The following is a 21231-nucleotide window of genomic DNA, read 5'->3' as shown; positions in this document are numbered from 1 at the left end:
TCATCATCTAATAATTTATTTGTGTGTTTGGGAATGACATAAACGAAAGCTCACCAACATGTCGGCAAGCGAACCTTTCGCAGATAGAGGAACATGTCGGCAAGCGAACCTTTCGCAGATAGAGGAAAGATACAGCTTTCTGCCTGATTATTTAGATCTAGAACTCTGTTCATACCAATTTCAACCTCTGGAACAAAAGTCTTAACTATAAATCATCCAGATATTGTTTTAATGCATATTTCATAGCAACTTATAAGATAATCTTTTATATAATTGGGTCATCCCAAGAACAGAAAATAGTACAAGTACAAACACATCCCCCCAGGCCAAGTGAAACCGTATCAGTCTGTTGTACAAGTAGCTGGATGTAACCTAGCTCGGTCTACCTGAACCCTACCGGACCAAGGGGTCATGCTGTGAATGTTCTACTACATGAAAACCAACAAAATTTAGGCAAGAGATAAGGATTAATCTTCTTTTCATTTCGGCCAACCTAATACACTTTCAGAAGGTTTAATAGACCCACTACACATCTAATAGAATGAGATGGTGTAGAGTAGTTTTCGCTTCTGTTGTCTCTCAAATGCAACAACAATGTCATCGATTGCATCCTCCCAGCAGTCTGCAGATTCAATCTGCACCACCATATATCTCTTATTAGCTTAATAATATTGCAAATCTCCATTTGGCATTTTCAAATGTAGGCATCAGTAATATTTTAAAAAATCTAAGCAACAGATTTCGATACAAAAAAAGGTAACAGTTATCAAGCAGTCTTTTCCCCGTATAGTAAGGAAACATCTGGTAGCTAAGCAAAAGTAAAAAAAAATTATCATTGAACCCATAAGGAGAAACATTTTTTCACTTCCTTTCCAAAATCAGTTCTAAGTTCTCAAGAACAACTTTTTCCCTGAAATTACTTGAAACTGGCAAATGTACAGGCATGCTTACATGAAAGAGACATGGATACAAGATTTCAGAGGCATTTTTATTAAAAGAATCTCTTATGTTGATATTTTAGCTTATCTTTGGACAATTTTTGTGGTTCTCAGAGGCTCTTCTCCACTTTTGCATTTCTAGCAGCTCTTTCAACAGTGACACTTTGTAAGTTCATTGAATTGTTTTTTTCATTTATTTTAAGAAGCAAATTTTAACCAAAAGGATTCTTCTGGAGGCGATAGTCAAGTATATATAAGACTACATTACTCGCAAACTTTTGTCTTGTAAGAGAGACATTTATATGTTGTCCCAAAAAAAAAAAGAGAAAAAAGAAATTTTGTTTGAACCACTTTGTGAATGTTTCTTCTCTATTTAAGACAACATGGGTCTACTTGTTTAAATAACAGGCCAATTTTCAATATGATTTTTCAAAAGGTTCTTTACTTTTTGCCTTTCCTATCCCCCTCCAATCTTCCTTAAAATAGCAAAATATTGTCTACTTCAAATTATTTTTTTCCTTTTATAACAACAAACAAGACGAAGTATAAAGTATCCTTACAGATCTATTTATTGACGGAACCATGAACCTTAGCAGTCTAAACAGTCTCATAGACTGAAGTACTAGTCCAGTTTCACTCCTATAAATAAAAAAAGAAAGATGATAAATTAAATATGTCTTCCATAATACCCGAGTCATTCAGGCCACTAGGAATGAATTGTAAAATGCAATACATTTCTTACATATACACAATGGAACAGATCACAAGTACCAAAGGAAGTTCTCTTTTAGATAAACAAAACTCTTTAGTTGATTCTGTGCAATGTCGAAATTTTTCTCAAAGTTACTATCAGCTCCATCTTTATATCCTAATCATGTGCACCTCTTCTCTGACTAGGATAAGGAAAGGATCTATGTGGAATAAGTAAAAGGTCTCCTTCTAATAGGATTAGGATTAGGTGTAAAATAAATTAAGACAAGCTACTTTGACATAGTAAAATGCACTCAATAGTTGAATATTTATGCGCTCTTGATAATAAAAATGTCATGAATTAAATTTATGGTTTTAGGTTCTTGAAGTACGAAGGTTTTTGGTTAACTTGTGGAATGGATTTTGGCATGCTGCTCGTCAACACAAACAAGTTGCTGCCATAGCAGAAAGAAGAAGGAAAAAGAAAAAGAAAATAACTCCAACAAAAAGTACACAGTCATGGTCATGATATAAACAACAACACCTCAAAGTTAAATGACTGATTTGGTCATTTTCAATCTAAAAGTGCCAGTTCAGTCTATTAAAAGACTTGTCCAATTATAAGGTGTGAAATAGGCCTCAAACAATCCTAAACATCACAAAACATGGAAAGACAGGCCAAAATGCACTCAACCAATGAAGAAGTCCTATTTAACTGGAAGAACACTTATAATGAGTGCCAGAAAACTGACACGTGAGAACTTTTAACTCAATAAAAGCCAAAACATCTGGAAATTATATATTTGATTGTAGTTATATATAGTTCAAACAAACATAACTCTATACATGGAATATGGTAGCTTATCAGGGACCCCAGAAAGGCAATTGGGTTCATTGGAAACTTAACCAGAATTTTCTGAAAGAAAATGAATAATATAGTGGCTAATTAGAAGTGTGAAATGAGATTTAACTGTGACCTCAGAAAGATAGTACTGGTTGCCTCAACGAAAGTAGTTCGGTAATCAACAACCCATTAGTATAAGTTCCCTAATATATCATTTGTCCTCGAGTGGATACAGAATTCAGGTTGTCCATTTTTTATTTTGATAAGAATGACAAGGGAATACTTGAGTGAAGATTTTATGTGAGAACGGATAATTTTCAAAAGGAGACTTGCATAATCTCTCTCAACATAGAGAACCTGAACTTATTAAACTTCAAAAGGAGTATATCCAACACAGAAAGATACAAACATCCGGACATCTTTGGTAGCGTTCAACATAAGCATGCATAGATCATTTGATATGTAAACCTGTGCATAAGATACTTACATCTTGACATAAATCTAAAGCGAGCTTGGCACCAGTGGCAGCTTCTTCATGGTTATCTTTTACTTCCAAGTTGATTATCAGAACACTTCTTATCACCTTCTGTTCCCGATTATTAAGATCTGTATGACAATAAAACAATGCAAAAGACTACTTTAATATGTTGCACAGCGATACACATTTATTATTTGTCATTAAAGCCAAAAGGCATTGATAATCGAAAACCCTGATATAGTTCAATTGCTCGTTAAAATCATGATAGATTAAAATGTAATTCTTAGCGTAGTGCTTGCAGTTGCATCATCATGAATTGCAATGTTCAGGTAAAGAAAACCCCCAAATCCGGCAATTTTGAACTCTTAACCCTAAATTCTTAAGCAATAGGGCGGCCGTAGCAGAGAAAAGAGGAAAGACCGACCTTCGATGACGGTATCGAAGACCTTCTCCTCGAAGGTCATAACGACGTCGAAGCAGCCATCAGCAGCGTTGTCCTGCCACCGCTGCGGCGCATTCTTGACCCCGAGGTTCCTCTTGAGCATCGGCAGTATCCCATTTCGCTTGTACCTACACCCGACACCGACATCCAAAATCAGGGCTTCGCGATGGGAGTAAGGAGAGGGGGCGCGGGAAGGGGAGACGTTTACAAGTCGGGGTCTTTGCGGCGGAGTTCATCGTGCATGAACTTGTAGGGGGTGCCGAAGTCGTAGACGTTGGGCTCCCGCAGCGAGGGGCCGGGGAGCTTGACGTGCGCCCCAGTCCCGTAGGAAGAAACGTCGAAGCCCTGGCGCTTCAGGAGCGCGTGCGCCTCCATGCTCCGGTTCTGGTTCGACGAGCACACCATAGCATACCGCAGCGTCGTCCCCATCCCTCACCTCTCTCCCCTCTCACTATCCCTCTCGTCCCCCAACTCCCTTTGCTGAGGCTTTGGTTCTTTCTCGTCGCTTGCCTCTTGACTCCAATGACCGGCCTGCAAACGCGTCCCGCCTCCGGTCCGACCAAGATCTACAGGGCGGAGCAAGCAACGGCGTTACTCCTACAAATCACCGTTCGATTTGCTTCAAAATTCGGGAACCCTGTTGATGACGGATCAATTCGGGTTTGGTTTGATCGCTTTGAGTACGAAAGAAGGCGACCGGTCCGGATGCCGAGTTATTGATCGCATAAGATAAGACCAACAGCAAAACATCTGTATTCAGATATATATTTGGATTGGTGATCTGCATGTGTTTTATGATCAACAACAATTGACAATAAATACTTTCTGATAGTGTTCGTAGCAGCCATCAATTTCCTACGGTCTTTTACAAGTTGCCGAAACCATATTAAGCAACAGTGATGCTGCAATACAGGATTTATGGGTCGCAAAAGAGTCACAGGTCCATGGAGACCAACACGATTGCTAGCAACGATAAATACTGGAGCTGACTTGCAAGAGCTGGAGAGCTTAATCTGCAGGAAGCTGAAGTTGTTGCAGCCCCGGGCTTCGCTGGATCATCACATACCCCGAATGAAGCATTAACCTGCGGAATAAGATATGGAGGAATTAGCTATCTCTGATACACAGAGTTACTGCTCCAGCAGACATATTAGTATCGTTTGGCACTGTAGATTTGATCTTAGATCACAATCACCGTCAGACACTGTTCCTGATCGTGAATAGGAGATGTGACTTACTTTGCAGTAGGCTATACTGTTGCATCCGCAAACCAGGTGCCCATTTGCTATATCTGTAGCTTCAGGGGCTCCACCTCCGTCACTCCTCTGGAACAGAGATCACGAGGTTAGGGATAGCCACTAAATGATCTTTCCAACCCGATAAATGGCATGCAGCACTTGCCTTATAGAAGTCTACAGCAATAAAGTTGGGCCAGCGATTAGCCGACGAACCGTGGCATGTACTCAGCATGCTCACAAGAGGAGCAGAATTGTGCTTGCACGCTGTTGCCATGTCTGGATTGGAAGGGAAATGGTTCATCAAAACCAGAGATCTCGACATCGCGTTCATGGGCAATGACTCGGCTCGGTTCGGGCAAGAACCTGCTTCCATTCCTCCATCTCCGTCTGCAAAATTTCAAGCACCAGCATCCAATGATACAGAAGACTGCTGCTGAAGAAGACGAAGGGTTGGGTGATGATTCCTCACATTGGTTTTCCACAACGTATCTCCACTCGTACGCAATGCCTTCAGAGGCCTCTTTGGCAGCTTTAGAAGTGAACACCAGCAGGCGTTCGTTCCTGCTTATCATGTCACCGAGCAGTGGCCAGTCTCCTCCATTCTTGGGCATTCTTTCAACAGGGAACCAATATTTCATCAGTCCGGAAGCATTGAAGACCTTTGTGAGACCCTTAGGGGATGTGACATAGTCTTCGATAAAGATTGTTATGACTTCTGAAGGGTTTGCTTCGAGAAACAGCTGGATTTCCTTGAGCACATCGATAGCAGGTTGCTGGCCATGGATCATCTCTAATGATGAGTATAATGAATGCACAAAAAATGGTTTAATTCTATGACATCGACAACTTACAAAGGCAGTGAAGTTGAAACAGTTGCCGCCGAAGGAATGGCACAACCAGATGTCGTTCTCAAAGTCATACATATCCAGCATTAAGCCCCTAACACCGTTCTGTATTGGTAAGAGTGCAGTATGCATGAGCAGAAGATGCATTAGCAACAATAGCAAGCAGAACTGAAGTATTCATACAGGTCATGCATGCAGAACACATCCGAACAAGAGCTTAATGCATTCACTGCACGTTCTAATTAGGTTCATATATAGGTCATGCTTTCTGTATATAAATTACTTGTATCAGCATCACGCAATTGCTTAGTGGAACGCTGTTAATCTAATTAGAACGCTGGTAAATGCCATGTTACGTGCCGAGCATTTTGGCACGTCTGAGCGGTGGAACGAACGAACTCGTCCCACGCGCTTCGACCGGGCAACGGGGGAGCGGTTCCGGGCCACGCGCGACACCGGAGAGCGGGTTGATGACGAACCGCATCCGTCAAAGCAAAGCAAGATAGTGGCGCTTACGTTGAGCTGGCCGGTGACCGAGTCCTGCTGGTTCTCCGGGGCGATGACGGGCGTTCCGGTGCGCGATTGCTGGCCGAGTCGCGCGAACGAGTTGTGAGTCGTCAGCCACGCGTATCTATTGAACGGCAGCCCATTTCCCTGTGTCATAGTAGAGGAGAAAGAACTCGTCACCCATCGCCAAACATGTAAAGGGTGGCAACGAAGGATCAGTAACTGCGGCGGCAAGAGGGAGGAGATCAGGACCTTCGATTTGGGATCAGAGGGCTGGATTCGTGTACACCTGGGCCGGAGGTTGCCGTTGGCCAGACATGTCTCGCAATGCAGCCCGGCGTTGCAGTTCCCGTTGGACAAGCAGATCGAACCGAGCTGTGTGTTACGGAGCAGAAGAAAACCCAAAGTGAAGAGGAGAGATGAAGAAAGGTGACGGAAGAGAAGAGGGTGGCAAAGAACCTGAGCAGCAGAAGACGAAGGAAGAAGGCGTGAATGGAGCAGTAGCAGCAAAAGCAGTGGCAGCAGCTGCAGTAGAGGGCTGAAGCTCTGAACCAAGATAGATTTGAGCGACAACAGAGATATAACAACATACCTGCATCACTGTGATCAACGATTACTGGATTACAGTCTTCTCTCTGCCCTTACGGAGCAAGACGGAAATGGAGACGATGGAGTGCGAAGGAATGGAGTTTTTGGGAGGATGATGGCGTACTGCAGCTTTTGTCTTCCGAGTCACAGAAATGTCAGAGGAGAGAACATGTAATGAGATAATGTATGTCGTACGAGGGTGGCCAACCCCATTACCGAGATCTACAAAATTTGAACTAACGGGCACGAGTTTGGTCCCAAATGTAGCAGAATAGGGCGAAGTCGAATCAATGACACGTTGATCCATACAATTGTATCCAACCGGTAGTGTACAAGCACAACACACCACGGTTGGTGGACGGTTCGGAATCCCGTTTAAGGAAAGAAACACACGGTTATGTCGCGTAGATACTACACGTGAGTGTACTCTGATGCGTGTATATATATATATATATATATATATATATATATATATATATATATATAGTGAGGACAAAGAATTCCATTGTGTTGGTTGAACAATGCGTTGATCGAACCATGCAAGACCGACACGGGTGAACAACGCGGTGAATCCGAAGAGGAGGAGAACCTTCGGGCTCGGTCGCCGGGGCCTACTCTCCGCCGGCGGCCTTTTATTGGCGCAGCTGTAAAGCCTGCGAGCGGTTCGCCATGTGCTCGGACTGTGGCGACACAGCTTCGTGGACTGTTACGAGTCCACGGCCGCTGTAGGAAGGCCAGCGGCCTGCAGCTGCCTACAGCCTGTGGCTGATGCCTGCAAGTTGTCACGTCCTGTAATGGGATACTGTTCGATCGATGATCAACAATTCTAATACGAGGGAAATTGATTTCCCCATGCATTGACAATTGACAGTGTGTGTATGCAGGCATGCAAGGAAAGAAGTGAACGGACACTGTTAGTGGCCCTCTACAAGGTCGAGTCTGCTCTCATGTGCAGCATTGACTCCATCGCATATAGTATGCAGAATCAACTCCAATCGCGTTCGTCGATTCACTTGCTATCAGTTCCACAATCTACGGCAGTGCTCACATGCTTCGATCACCGTCGCAATACAAGGAAAACAAAACATCATCTCCTCGTAGACCAAATAAATAATGTGCTGTCTGTCACAAGAAAAATGTTTCGTGGGGCGGATGGGGGGGAAGGAGGAATACAGCTAACCTGTGACCTGTCACCGAATAACTGCACGTGGGGTGTCACGCCGCGGTGACGGAAGCTAAGAACACAGACTAAATTACCAATACACCATTGCCACTGTAAACTAATGCCAAAACCCACAGTAAGGCACAAAAAGCGACAAAGTCTAGCGTTGGCACGCGGAAACTTCTCCGGCCACCGAAGAGGAGGGTAGAAATAAAAGGAGAAAGGAGGAGGAGGAGCCAATTGTGGGTTGCTGAGATCCAAAGATGCACGCCAAGACCGACTCCGAGGTCACGAGCATCGCGCCCTCGTCGCCCGCCCGGCCGGTGTACTACGTACAGAGCCCGTCGCGTGACTCCCATGACGGCGAAAAGACGGCGACGTCGTTCCACTCCAGCCCCGTCCTCAGCCCGGCCCACTCCCCCCCGCACTCCCACTCGTCCGTCGGCCGCCACTCCAGGGACTCCTCCTCCAGCCGGTTCTCCGGGTCGCTGAAGCCCGGCTCCAGGAAGATCCTGCCGAATGACGGGGCCGGAAGGGGCGGCCGCCGCAAGAGCGACAAGGCGTGGAAGGAGTGCGCGGTGATCGAGGAGGAAGGGCTGCTCGACGGCGAGGCGGACGACAAGGGCATTCCTCGCAGGTGCTACGTCCTCGGATTCGTCCTCGCTTTCTTCGTCCTCTTCTCTTTCTTCGCGTTGATTCTGTGGGGCGCCAGCCGGAACCAGAAGCCTCAAATCGTCATGAAGGTGATCGCTTCCCCCTCATGTCTGTTCTTTTGATTCTCGTTTTAGAGTCGGAGAGAAACCGATCGCTGATTCCTCGCTCGAACACAGAGCATCAAATTTGAGAACTTCATAATCCAAGCCGGCACCGACGCGTCGCTCGTGCCGACGGACATGTCGACCCTGAACTCGACCGTCAAGTTCACGTACCGCAACACCGGGAGCTTCTTCGGCGTCCACGTGACCTCCACGCCATTATATCTCAACTACTACCAACTCACAATGGCCAACGGAGACGTAATCACCACCGCCACCGCCCATCCCCTTTCTCTTCGCGCTTCTCTCGCTCATGCATCTTATACGTGTTTCTTCTATGCAGATGAAAAGTTTCTACCAGTCAAGGAAGAGCCGCAGGGACGTCAACGTGGTGGTGATGGGCAACAAGGTGCCGCTCTACGGCGGAGGGCCGAGTCTCAGCAGCACCGGCGGCAAGACCGCGGGGCCCGTGAACATGACCCTGAGCTTCACGATCAGGTCACGCGCGTACGTGCTGGGGAAGCTGGTGAAGCCCAAGTTCTACAACAACGTCCAGTGCTCGGTCCTCATGGATCAGACCAAGCTCAACTCACCAGTCTCCCTCAAGAACTCTTGCCAGTACAACTGAGAGCCGAATGTAGATGGAGGCTTCTTCATGGTTGCTTAATTACTATTAGTTTCTTTCTTTCTTTCTTTCGAGTTTGGATCGTCAAAGTCTTGCAGATCTCCGATGAGCTCACATTTACCAGTCCGCTGCTCTCTCCTTCCTCGAATGGGAGGACAGCTGTGGGACATGAGCTGTTCCTCTGCAGGAGGTCAGGGCTGAGGTTCCGTGACTTGTTGGCAAGGGCTATATCGAATGAGGTGGAAGTAACACCGAGTTGAGACTTGGTGGTATTCATGTCATGTGGGTTGATGTATGAATTATTTTTGCTAGCTTATGTATTTGGTATATAAAACAAATGATAATAAAATATACTGAGGAGTAATAATAATCTCGAGAAGGAATACCATTTTGTTGTTTATTTAGTTTTTTGTGATGTGAATCGAAGAAGAAGCCTTCCCACATATGAGTGTTAAATTATTAGAGTGGGAAGGAATCCCAAGTGCCATATACTTTAAAAGGCATAGGAAGTGACAACATCACATGTGCAACTTAATGCACATGTCATGAATTAAGCTTTTTCTTTTTATTCTCATTGGTAGGTGGTTGGATCTCCTCGGCCCAACCTCATATGATGGAACTGAAATAGACTAAGCTGACATCGACTTCAATTTTCTTATTATATATATATATATATATATATATATATAAAATTAATAATCTTATTTAATATACTATAATATATAAAATATACTATAATATATAAATATCTTATGTTATTATATATAAAATATAATAACATAAGATATTTATAAATTAATAATCTTATTCGGTGGGACTAATTGTTATACTCTCGGTCTAAATAATAGTATTTTTACATTATGTTATTATATTTTCAGTAATATAAGAAAAATAATATACTATAATATAAAAATATTTTGTTATAATACTTTTGTATTACTTTATAATAGTCTTAGTATTATTTAAAATATATTATATTAGAATAATTTTATACTGTATTATAGTGTTTTTCTAGTATTATTGAGAACACTATAAACTATAACATGTAACATAGTTTAAAAATACTATAAACATAATATTTTATAAAATTTTACATAAATATTATGTTGTAATATTTTTATAATATGTTGCATTGTTTTTCTGATAAGCTGGTTTAAGAATCCTAAAAATAAGGAGTTTTGATTAGAAAACTAGTTAGGTGAGAAGATAATTTTGTTCGATCAATTAGAACATAAATTGTCTATCCCGAATGAGTTAACTGGTCAATAATTTCGTTTGGTCTGAATCATTGATCAAAATATTTAAGCAATATAACTCGATGACTCTCATGAGTTTTTTTTGTCCCATCTACGAGTTTAATGAGCTAATTAGTCAATAATTTCGTTTAATCTAAATCAAAATTATCATAATGTATTCATCAGGCTCATATAAATCAATCATAAGTTATTACTCACTTACTAAATGAAGTGTCACAAATATATACCGCTGTTGTAAAACCATAGTTGAGTTGTGAATTTTTACTCGTCTAGAACTTTTACTCATTTGCTTCCAGTAATCTGTATCTTTCATCTGTTTTCCGGAGTCCATGAAGGTTTCCAAGGTGGAAGACAACCCTGTTGTTGTCAGATGATGAACTTCCATGTCCTTCGGTTCCTGTTCTCAGCTATTCACATGTTTCTGATGCATTCTCGCGTTGCGGGTGACCTTACTGAACTCTTATCCATTACGTTTCTGTCATCGATGTTCATCCCCTACCTCCGGGATCGCATTCATCTCCCTTACCATGACCGATGACCACATGCCTGTGTCCTATAAATGGGTTCAGAGACTGCTGTGTCCTCTGGTGAGCACGACATAATGTTAATGGAGTCATGCCAAAGGGGCAGCTGGGAGTTGGGTCTCTCTTCCCATCTTCCCCGCATGACAACCCAACAAGTGTACTTCTTACTCTTTGGTGACAGCACAATACCACATCTCACTCTATTCAAATTTACTAGCCGTTCTGGATTTAAACCGTGGGCTGCTTTTGCTTGTTCGAAGGCAAGATTGGGGGGCTCATTGACCTAAATCTGAGTGATCGATGAACGATAACCATGGCCTGTCCTGATGCAGAAACAGTAGTTCTGAGGAAGAAAAGCTTACTGTAGATCTTTTGTTGCTACCCATGTTTAATGCAGCAATAGGTGAGCACATGATCCCTTTCTTTGCAGAAAAGAAGGCTATCATGGCTCATGACCAATGACCATCATTTCCTGGTCTCAGACCTCACATTCTACTGTTCCTTTTGCCTGTAGAGTTGTCACAGCAAGCAGCATCACAAGGTATGCATTTTGATCGATACAAGCAACACTTCCCTCTAAAATACAAATACCATCTGATCCCAAGGGAGTAGAACCACTTCAGGCCTCTTCTCCATGGGAGAAACCACAAGAAACCAAGCCCCTTGTGCGATGGCAGAGACAGGTGAAGCCAGGAGGAAGCTCAAGAGAAGCAACAGAAGCAAGAAGCAAGAACAGAGGAGAGCCAAGAAGTCACCTGCTTGGAGAGCCCTGAGAAACTTATTCTCGTGTAAGGATCAGAGAGATGCACGAGGGAGGAAGAAAGACAAGAAGAGGGACAGCACGAGTGAGACGAGTCAGGAAGCAACCACAGCCGCTGCAGTGAATCCTTGTAATACTTCTAGCAGATCCCTGAGATCTCCTTGCAAGGATGTCAGTGGGGATATATCCACTTCCTTCGCTTCTTATTCATCCGCCTCTATCGTTGCCTCTGCTACTGCGTCTTCTTCATCATCATCCTCTTCTTCTGTCGGAGGATCTCTTACTGGAATGCACCTCAGGAGGCTTTCTGGGTGCTACGAGTGTCATGTGATGGTTGATCCCATTAATGGACCATCCAGGGATCCTTCCATGAGGGTTTCAATCTGTTCTTGCCCGCACTGCGGGGAGATATTTGTGAGGCCTGAGTCTTTGGAGCTTCACCAGGCGGTCAGACATGCAGGTAAAAACTCTCTTCTTTACATTTCATTACACCTTTTCTCACAAATCTCTACGATGTATGACCTCTGCGTTCTCCTTTCTCTGCAACAGTATCAGAATTGGGTCCTGAGGACACCAGCAGAAACATCATCGAGATCATTTTCCAGTCAAGCTGGCTCAAGAATCAAACTCCAGTTTGCAAGATAGACAGGATCCTGAAGGTCCACAACACCCCGAAGGCCATCACAAGGTTCGAAGACTACAGAGACTCCATCAAGACCAAAGCCGACAACAAGCTCGCCAAAAAGCATCCGAGGTGCGTCGCCGATGGGAACGAGCTCCTGAGGTTCCACTGCACCACCCTCGCGTGTTCCCTTGGCTTCAACGGCTCCACCAATCTGTGTCAGTCGATGGAACGCTGCAACGTGTGCAGCATCATCCGAGACGGGTTCAAGCTCGATGAGGCCGGGAAGGTCCAAACCATGGCGACCAGCGGGAGGGCGCATGACATGGCTCGCGTAAGCTCGTCGGACGAGGAGAAGAGAGCGATGCTGGTTTGCAGGGTGATCGCGGGGCGGGTGAAGAAGAAGAGCCAAGATGCCGTCGATGAGTTCGACTCGGTTGCGGGTTCTGCAGGAACGTACTCCAACATAGATGAGCTGTTTGTGTTCAGCCCCAAAGCCATATTGCCATGTTTCGTGGTGATATATACAGGTTTTTAGTGTCATCACTGTATGTCATGGTTCTTTGCTTGGATTCATTGTCTCGTGCATTTTGTGTTGTGATGTCTAGAGGTTTCTGGTGTCATCATCATTGCAAGTTCTGCTTCTTTATGTGGATTCATTGTTCTGCTGCTACCTATCTCGATAGGCAGCTTTCTTCGTCAGTAATTATATATGGAGATGACTCTGGTGACACAACTGACCAAATAATCGTGAAATAGGAACAGAAATCTAATTTTGTTGGTGTTGTGTAGCATTAAAAGAACCTCAAATATAGAGAGAGATTGGTCGGAGAAGCATTTGACGGATGTGGCTTTCTAAGTGTCTTCATCTGAACAGTAGTTCTACTTGTGTGTTGGTGGAGATAAAGCAGAGGCCAACAAAAAAGTATCAGACAGACATCCAACTCGTTTGTCTTGTCTCTGCCCCTCTGTTCGACCGAACAACTGTGCTCATCTAATTTATGGTACAAACAGTGACTCCATTGCTGCAGCTTGTTTCAGAGAAAGTGAAACAAAGCGGGGAATCATCTGATAAAGAAGTCAAAGAACAGGCTGCATACTGTGCGCTGCTAATCTGGCTGGGTAAAAGGAGCTGTGACATGGTTAAAAGACATGCATGGTCTGAGAGCTCCGTGTATGGGACAGCTCAATGTGTGCAAGCTTTGGTTTTGTTGGACCCAAATTTGCTGGTGCTACAGAGGCCATGGTCTTCACCAACATTTAGAATGAATATTTCTCTTAAATAAATATATAATTAAAAGGTATTCAGGGATTTTATTTTTGGTAATATCATCACATTATCGGATTATATAGAAACAGAATAATACAACCTGAGGATGAACATGTTCACAATAAACGCACCTTCTGAAATCAAAGACACGGCTTGAATGCTGCATAATGAGAAATGAGACACATAAGTAGTTTTTACTTATAGCACATGAAAAGTTTCTGTTAGTGAACTAAGTCTCTGTTAATGAACTCACTTGTCGAAAAATCAGCACGGCTTGATCCACGAGTCGATGTCCAGAGTCGTTAAGGTTCGATAGTGTGTGTCTCGATCGATTGGAGATATCAAGGTCGGGCTGGATCAGAGGTCGGGGTGGCCGCATCTCCAACATAGGATTGAGCTGGCTTGGGAGTGGCCACGTTCTTGCACATAGACTCGGGATTCCCAACTTGGGTCCCTCGTAGATTAAGTTAATGGTTTGTCCTTTGTTTTCTCTCCTCTCCGGTCAGATGTCGGTAAGGGACTTTTATACTGTTAACCAACGATCGATCGTATATGGATTTGACATGGCGATCGACCCCCCGGTAAGTTCGTACCTTCGTGTGATTGTCACTCGATATACGTGAAATGATACTATGCGGCGTCGTCTCGAGCTTTTTGGAACGGGAGTTGCTGAGAGGATGCCTCTCTATACGGGCTTCGGCTCGGTGTAGGAGGAAGGCGACTCTTGTACATAATATGTAGGGGTGTATCCGACATGGTGTCTAGTCCATGTCCTGAGAGCCTATGTTTGTAATGGTGCTAGAGGTCGATCGTGGATCAACCGATTAGACATGATAAGATATTATTTTTATCTCGATCGATCGTGGATCAATCGAGATAAAAATAATATCTTATCATGTCTAATCCGGCATTTGCAGGAGAGTCCACGATTAGTCAATGGCCTTAGCATCATCCGAACTGTAATCCTATATGGTCATTGCAGCTTCTTGTATCATCCGAAATATTTCTCATCGAATCAATTTCTTATTTCAATTTATTTTTTTTTATTTTTTTTTATTTTTATAATATTCACAAAGGGTTATCTTGAATTTTACTATAGCTTGCTGGATATAAACTGGGAGTTGGTTGGATGAGGGGACTTATAATATAAATTAAATCATGATGATTTCGTCAGTGAGATTAAAAAGGAAGTCCATTTCTGCTTAAGCAAATGTATGTGAATCATGGAGATATGTTCTTCTACAAGGCTTTTTCTTACCATATTAGAAAATTTTAAATGATATAATATTTTTTTTATTAAAATATTTTAATAATTATATAATTAATTATATACGATTCGTCACGACATAATATTATACCTCACATACATCAGGTTATAATTAGATTATGTAGAATTTGTAATATCTCGACTCAACTTAGATATAAAATTAATATAATTTATAAAAATTAAAATTTTTTATTTATTAATTTTAATTTAAAATTTTAAATAGTGATTTCAACTTAACAAAATTGACGATCCAATCAACTCAACCGAGATTAAATAAAGTTTATCTTTATTTAGAAATTGATTTTATGACATGGAAACACAAAAACGACTATAAAAAAAATCCAAATAAGGCGATTTTTCTTTTGTTGTTGTTGTTGTTGACATGACGTGTGGGATGAAACAGTCTTTGCGTATGCTTTCCACCCTTCCTTTGATACGTATCTGCGCCAGGAAAACCGGTAGGTCGTTGAGTTGTTCTCGCTCTCTCACGATGCTCACTTTTATTTGTCCAATTATAAGGCAGGTAATCGAACGCGTTGGCCGGAAAGAGTAAGAGAGTTTTGTCATGACACCTTGTCGGCCTAGGATTACTTATCCTCTCCCGAGGCGTATGCTAACTCCCTTCCTCGGTTCATTCGATATTGGTGGGGCTTCGATCGGAGACCGGACTCGGAACGATCGGAGGTCGAATTTTAGGGTTTTTTTGACCTTTTCCCCGGACCATCCAGCTGAATCTTGAGCGGTTCTACGCGGGATTCATGGGTTTTCGGCGTCTATTTGGTTTTTTGATCCAACCAAATCGGTGAGTCCTTCGGATTGGAGCCCAGCGACGGTTGATTCGTTCTGCGAACTAGGGCTTTTCTTGAGCTCTAATTGTTTAATAGCTCGGAGCTCGTCATTGGGAGATCGATCCATCACTTTCTTATTTGTTCTGCAAGTGATTGGTACAAGAACCGAGAAAAATGCAGCCCAAGTATCGGAACCCCAGGGATGGTTTCCGGCCGGGTTCGCCGTTCGGTCGTAATCGTAGTCGTGGCGGCTTCAGCCGCAGTTACTCGAAGCCCCAAAGCCCTCCTGCAAGCAAAATGGAGATCCTAATGGAGGCTGGCCGGCTTGCGGCCGAGTACCTGGTGTCCAAGGGCGTGCTTCCCGCGAGCTCGCTCCCCAGTACCATGTCCAAGAGCGGCCTTCAAGAATTCAGAGGCCAGGGCCGGGAGAACCCATCTGCTCCTCCGCCGTTTAGCGTAGGCAGGACCTCGGCCCTTGCCCGGCTGGGGGACGCGGGTTCCGATGTTGGGTATGGAAGGAAAAGATTCAACGACGACTACGATCGAATGGGGTCAAGGAAGAATGGTAGAGGCAGGAAAAGATCAGGGTTCTATAACAGAGGGTATGATGGTCCGGATTGGGGTAGAGAGAGGAAAAGAAACGGGCCGTGGAACGAACGAAGCAGAGACTATTCTGATAGTATGGAAGAGGACAACGATGACTTTGCCCCTGGGTATCGTAGAGATCGGCTAAGTGGGTACGAGGAAGTGGGAAGCAGTATCGCTGAAAATGAACAGCACTCGAAGGGAGAAGTGGTGGGTGAATCGGGTTCAGAGCTTGATGATGCTGGATCGAAGGCGAGCTCAAACAGTACCAGGAAGGATGTTCCCGCGGAAGTGGATGCCGATGAGAACAAAGGGGCAGACGAAGTGTTGGCTTCAAATTCAGAAGCTGGAGGAGTTAAGAGTGGTAAGCATGATGAGTTAGAGAAAAAGATTTCCACGGAAGAGTACTCAACCGTGAAGCCTGATGGAGTCGAGGAAGGCGTCTCCTCTGTCAGCAATGATGGCAGTGATCTATTGAAGCTCAGTGGTTTTCCAAAAGTGCCAACGCGACCGCGGTCATCACTGTCACATAAAGGTCCTACAGATGACCATTGCCTCAGTACTGATGGTGGAAACAAGATTGAAGTTGTTCCTAAAGGAGATTTTGAGATGGTTATAGATGATGTTCCAACTGATGGCTTCTTAAAAGAATCGCATGTGGATCACTCTGACCGTTTGAAATGTGAAGAACAAGCTAATTCTGGTGATGTTGATATCAAATCCTCTAAAGAAACAATAGAGTCTCCCTGTGAGCCACAGATGAACCTCCTGCGTTCAACATCATCTGCTATGATGGTAGATGTAGGGAAGGAGGATAAGTTTGCTAATCATGTGAGTCAAGAGGAGGAACTTGAGAAACAAATTAACTCATCTTCGCCTACTGCATCTCAGCAAAATCAATTCTCTCAGCTTGATGGCTCTAGACAAACTCAGGCTAGCCTGTTCATGGAGATGCCACCTCAGAGTGTAGAAATGGAGGCAATCGATCAATTGAAACAAGTCACTGCCAATTTACCTCCAAAAGTTGAAGCTCAATCATTCATGGAGATGGAAGATGTAAAGCAAAACCAACCAACTTCATTTAAAATCTGTGATCTGAACCTAATGGAAGCTCCTGAGATAACTGAGATTCCCAGTGATCCTCTTTTGAATGATTGTAATATTTCAGCTCCTCCTCTGGAAACTGAGAAACAACTTTCGGTTGATTTTGGCCTGTCGATAAATAGCAAGGCCAAAGTTACTTATGACTTCAACCGTCTTTCAGGTGATGACAAAGTGATTCCAGTAATTGATTTGGAAGACGATTCTCCAATTGAAGTGAATGCCTGTAATCCTTCGAAGGCCAAGTAAGTTTTTTTCGTATAGCTGGTCAATTTGTGGAATGTTTGATATTTCTATGCCATTTGTTCTTGAATTTATTAGACCTTAATATTTGTGCTCTTCCCTCACTAGATGAGTTATTCCTGATGTGGTAATAAAGCAGGAACGAATTGATATATCCTGTAGAGAATGTTATGAACCACACAACACATTCAGATGACCTTCCTGTCATTCAGGACAGCTACAGTCTAGCCATTTCTGACTACCTGGGAGCTGATATGTCATGCAGCCCATCAGTACAAGCAGACCTTAATAACCTTCAAGTTGGAATTGATCTTCATGGTGCTGAGGTATATGCATGGCTTGTTAACAGAAATCCTGTTCTTCAGATTAAATTCTTCTTCTGCTAGTTAGTCTCTTGAAGAAAATCTTTCTGTTCTTTCATATAATCCTGTTACAAATATAAATCTGCTATTTTTTTTCTTTTTTGTCTGTTTTTAGGGGTTTCCTGGTGTTGATGATTCAATATATGGATCTCTTGGAGATATAGGTTTGTATTATTTGCTGCAGTTTTTGTTGTTTTCTATACAAATTATCATTTTTCAGAAGTTAACTTTGATTAGTGCAATTAATTCACTGCTATTTTTTGTTCACCCCCCCACAAAATTAGTCTTTTCTTAGCAGTTAACTTTTTATTTTTGCAATCATTTGAATTTTGAAAGTTCTTTAACATATTAAAATTCAAAGTTATTACTACTGTTGGATGTTCATGAGATTTTTCTTTTCATGAAATAGAAGGCAAAGCCATTTAAATTTAGTAGATAAGATTAGAGCTAACATTTTGGTACAACACAAAAGCTAGGGAAAAAACTTGGAATGAGAAGTAGTCCCCTACTCTGTCTTCCTTCATCTCAGTTCCAGTGCTAAGTGGGACTTGGGGCTAGATTCCACTTTCAAATCCAAATATGAAAGTGCCAGGTGCTGAAATTGTATCTTGAGCCTTGCCTAATCCATCTAGAAATCCTGGTTGAACTTGGAACACCTCAAATGCCTGCCATGCATATTAATCTTCCTACCATCTGAGTGAAAGTAAGCCTTGTCACATGCATCTTGTAGCGACACACAGCAGCACGAGGCTGTCCAAATGGCCAATCATGTAGGATAGTCATGATTGGAGCTGAAGCCCACCTTGACTTAGCCAGTTACATAGTCGATGCGGGCAGTTCAACTGGAGAGTCTTGCTAAGGTTGAGTTCAAGTTCAGTTTCCTTCGCAATAGTCTTTTAGTACATGTACATAAACAACCCATATGTTAACTAAATACATGCAAGACTAACACGAGTGCAACTAAATGCTGTCAAATTCTGGTTCACTATCTGTGTACAGTATCTTAGTAGGAATCAATTGTGAGGTTGGGTCATGGATTACAGTGAGGTTGCTCTTTTCACAACCAGGTGACCACGTTTCATGAAAATAGCAGCTTGAGGGGTCCCTAGACCCAACCTTGGTATAGAGTCTCGTATACTAGGCAATTTTCAAAATTCTTGTCATTTGAAAACCTATGTCAAATGTTGTAAAGATAAGCCATGCCAAAAACATGTCCAAGTATGTTCACATCAGAACACTAGGTATGCCAGATCATCTGAATTGGGTTAGGCTGAATTTGCATATTGGCACAAACATTTCCAAGCTCAATTCATAATGGTTTCGAAGTACTTGTTACGGTAATAAGCTAGTGAAAACGGAGTGTATTTACTGTTGTACTTTATTATTTATTCTCTCTCTTTTTGCTTGAGGATTCATCTGATGTGTGGTTGTATTCATTGCAAATTGCTTTACATGAATGATTAAGTTTGGATATTGAAGCATATTAGATAGTTCTCCAAGTTTGTTTTAAATGTTTGCTACACAACATTTTGTTTTATAATTTTAACAATATTTTTCACTTGTAGGATTCATGGAGGTCTGGGACCAGCCAACACAAGATTACGAGAAGTTCTTTTGAACCTTTAACTGTGTTGTGGCAATTTAAGTAAGGCTGCTTATTACTTATCCTCCAGCCAGTATCTGGATTTCAAACATCTAGGATTTTAGACAATAAATAGCACATTGATGTATCAACTATCAGTTGCTGTGTCCAGTATCTAAACCACATGTCACAAAGTTGTGTTCTGCTTTTGTTGTCTGCTGCTTTAAATTCCTGCCATTAACTTTGTCCTTACCTTGTGAGAATGGTTGTTTTGTACCTTGTTCAGTAACTTCTGTTTGCCTGTTTGAGGAGAGGCTTTCATCTAATTCAATAGTCTATTGTTTGATGATGAAGGTTAACATTGATTAACTTAATTGTGCTCTATGTAGCTAATGTTGCTGAAGTATCATTATCAGTTGATGTTTTATCTCATTATATTTCCAGATGTTCTTTTTCCCACTAATCTTATGTTTAGTGCTAGATTGGCTTGCAGTTGGTAGATCCTTGTAACACATCTAAGTTCGATTTCTAGTATATTTTATCAAGATAAATTAGAAATTCTAGAGGTTGCCTCTTGGCTTTCCAGGGAAAGGAAGTGAGAATGAGACGACACAAGTATGAAAATTTTGTAAAGAAGTGGACGACTAGTGTTCAAAGAATTGGCATGCGAAACCATATAATGAAGAGTGAATGGAACTTTTTATTGCTGTTAGAAAGGTCCATGAAATTTGAACCAAGTCTTTTACTGGATTGAATGCTCAAGGATATAAAGATTTGTGTTGCATTAGGTTTGTCAAATTGGACAATGTGTAATAAAAACATCAGATTTGAGATAAAAATAATTAAAATATTAAAGGAACCTAAATTTGGGGAAAAATTAAAATTAAAAATAAAAATACTTAAAGCTTGTTATTTTCCTCAACTTTTGAAACTACAACAGAAAGTTCAAGAAAAACTACTCAATTTTCTAGATAAAATCCCCTAAATGTTCAATTTATGAATTTTGAATTTCACCAAAATTTCCAACTTTCTATTTTCATCTTTGATTACTTGTGAAAAGAAACTCTAATAGTCTAGCTCTGGCTAATCATGTATCATATATGGAAACATCAGACAAAGATCATCAGGAGCTACTTATTGTCATATATAAAATTTATGCCTAAAGATTACTAAAATGTAGTTTTTTTATGACATTACTGAAATCTAGCCTTCTGAAGATGATTATATTTTTCTAAATCTGCCTTCATTGTGTACCATGACATATACAAAAATCCTTGATGTTGACATGCTGATCAGTAGTACATGCATGTTTTTTTATTGTGTTCTTAACCCTGTTTTATTTGCTTTTTTCTCTTTAAAAAAAGAATAACTGAGTACCTCCTCCATTTTTGGCAGCCATATGGAGAGGTGAATCTCTTATAAATAATATCACCGTCCACCTTCATTGAAGAAGCCATCTAACAATTAGCATCTGAAGTGTCAATGAGTTGTTCCCATACTGTGCTAAACTTCTCGAGCTGATTGGACCAATTCAGGATAAAACCAATGATCCTGGAATCAATTTGCTGAACTAGTGTAAGGGTTCACCAGAGGTATTATTTTGTGCCAACTAAATTGCCCAGATCCATACAGGAATGGGACCAACTTAAGGACATATACATGGTAACAAAGCAACAGGATGATAACAGAAGAAAGGGTAAGACTTAAGAGAATGTTATTCGGACAGAGTAGAAGAATTTGATGTGGTAGACATTTCTTT

At 42.0% G+C, this 21231-nt stretch overlaps 5 protein-coding genes across 6 annotated transcripts; 3 read left to right on the top strand and 2 right to left on the bottom strand.

Moving 5' to 3' along the window:
- Positions 1-238: 238 nt before the first annotated feature.
- Positions 239-3963, bottom strand: LOC135588583 (uncharacterized). The gene is made up of 4 exons (XM_065080780.1): positions 3601-3963; positions 3375-3520; positions 2960-3078; positions 239-635 (listed from the first exon to the last, which is right to left on the bottom strand). The coding sequence occupies exons 1-4, from the start codon at positions 3819-3821 to the stop codon at positions 534-536; spliced, it is 588 nt and encodes a 195-aa protein (XP_064936852.1). The 5' UTR covers positions 3822-3963; the 3' UTR covers positions 239-533.
- A 746-nt stretch (positions 3964-4709) lies between these two features.
- Positions 4710-6754, bottom strand: LOC135589216 (PI-PLC X domain-containing protein At5g67130-like). Its single transcript, XM_065081501.1, has 7 exons — positions 6575-6754; positions 6442-6507; positions 6235-6357; positions 5992-6129; positions 5482-5580; positions 5100-5403; positions 4710-5017 (listed from the first exon to the last, which is right to left on the bottom strand). The coding sequence occupies exons 1-7, from the start codon at positions 6578-6580 to the stop codon at positions 4710-4712; spliced, it is 1044 nt and encodes a 347-aa protein (XP_064937573.1). The 5' UTR covers positions 6581-6754.
- Positions 6755-7897: 1143 nt separating this feature from the next.
- Positions 7898-9510, top strand: LOC135588582 (uncharacterized). Of its 2 annotated transcripts, XM_065080778.1 has the most exons (3): positions 7904-8475; positions 8563-8748; positions 8831-9510. In XM_065080778.1, exons 1-3 carry the CDS (start codon positions 7996-7998, stop codon positions 9113-9115), a joined length of 951 nt encoding a protein of 316 aa, XP_064936850.1. In that variant the 5' UTR covers positions 7904-7995; the 3' UTR covers positions 9116-9510. The 2 variants fall into 2 exon arrangements, with proteins under 2 accessions (XP_064936851.1, XP_064936850.1); XM_065080779.1 differs by lacking the exon at positions 8563-8748 and having other exon boundaries at positions 7898-8475.
- A 1695-nt stretch (positions 9511-11205) lies between these two features.
- On the top strand, positions 11206-12917 carry LOC103995858 (uncharacterized). The gene is made up of 3 exons (XM_009416576.3): positions 11206-11433; positions 11516-12112; positions 12202-12917. The coding sequence occupies exons 2-3, from the start codon at positions 11527-11529 to the stop codon at positions 12810-12812; spliced, it is 1197 nt and encodes a 398-aa protein (XP_009414851.2). The 5' UTR covers positions 11206-11433; positions 11516-11526; the 3' UTR covers positions 12813-12917.
- A 2529-nt stretch (positions 12918-15446) lies between these two features.
- LOC103995859 (uncharacterized protein At4g26450) lies at positions 15447-19798 on the top strand. The gene is made up of 4 exons (XM_065080777.1): positions 15447-17530; positions 17668-17854; positions 18006-18054; positions 19456-19798. The coding sequence occupies exons 1-4, from the start codon at positions 15774-15776 to the stop codon at positions 19506-19508; spliced, it is 2046 nt and encodes a 681-aa protein (XP_064936849.1). The 5' UTR covers positions 15447-15773; the 3' UTR covers positions 19509-19798.
- The last annotated feature ends 1433 nt before the right edge of the window (positions 19799-21231 follow it).

The sequence above is a fragment of the Musa acuminata genome, chromosome BXJ1-8 (genome assembly GCF_036884655.1).
Source record: "Musa acuminata AAA Group cultivar baxijiao chromosome BXJ1-8, Cavendish_Baxijiao_AAA, whole genome shotgun sequence".
Lineage (NCBI taxonomy): Eukaryota > Viridiplantae > Streptophyta > Magnoliopsida > Zingiberales > Musaceae > Musa > Musa acuminata.
The sequence above is the reverse complement of the archived record's forward strand: the minus strand, read 5'-3'. Positions and strand labels throughout refer to the sequence as shown.

Excerpts from the sequence above, each read along its gene's own strand:
- LOC103995859 (XM_065080777.1), top strand. The coding sequence starts at position 15,774 with ATGCAGCCCAAGTATCGGAACCCCAGGGATGGTTTCCGGCCGGGTTCG. Across the intron at positions 17,531-17,667 it reads TGTAATCCTTCGAAGGCCAA|GAACGAATTGATATATCCTG; the intron begins GTAAGTTTTTTT and ends GTAATAAAGCAG. Across the intron at positions 18,055-19,455 it reads TGGATCTCTTGGAGATATAG|GATTCATGGAGGTCTGGGAC; the intron begins GTTTGTATTATT and ends TTTCACTTGTAG.
- LOC103995858 (XM_009416576.3), top strand. The coding sequence starts at position 11,527 with ATGGGAGAAACCACAAGAAACCAAGCCCCTTGTGCGATGGCAGAGACA. Across the intron at positions 12,113-12,201 it reads CCAGGCGGTCAGACATGCAG|TATCAGAATTGGGTCCTGAG; the intron begins GTAAAAACTCTC and ends TCTCTGCAACAG.
- LOC135588582 (XM_065080778.1), top strand. The coding sequence starts at position 7,996 with ATGCACGCCAAGACCGACTCCGAGGTCACGAGCATCGCGCCCTCGTCG. Across the intron at positions 8,476-8,562 it reads AGCCTCAAATCGTCATGAAG|AGCATCAAATTTGAGAACTT; the intron begins GTGATCGCTTCC and ends GCTCGAACACAG. Across the intron at positions 8,749-8,830 it reads TCACAATGGCCAACGGAGAC|ATGAAAAGTTTCTACCAGTC; the intron begins GTAATCACCACC and ends TCTTCTATGCAG.
- LOC135588583 (XM_065080780.1), bottom strand. The coding sequence starts at position 3,821 with ATGGGGACGACGCTGCGGTATGCTATGGTGTGCTCGTCGAACCAGAAC. Across the intron at positions 3,079-3,374 it reads CTTCGATACCGTCATCGAAG|ATCTTAATAATCGGGAACAG; the intron begins GTCGGTCTTTCC and ends ATTGTCATACAG. Across the intron at positions 636-2,959 it reads CTTTAGATTTATGTCAAGAT|ATTGAATCTGCAGACTGCTG; the intron begins GTAAGTATCTTA and ends ATGGTGGTGCAG.
- LOC135589216 (XM_065081501.1), bottom strand. Across the intron at positions 5,581-5,991 it reads CGGTCACCGGCCAGCTCAAC|AACGGTGTTAGGGGCTTAAT; the intron begins GTAAGCGCCACT and ends TTACCAATACAG. Across the intron at positions 5,018-5,099 it reads ATACGTTGTGGAAAACCAAT|ACGGAGATGGAGGAATGGAA; the intron begins GTGAGGAATCAT and ends GAAATTTTGCAG.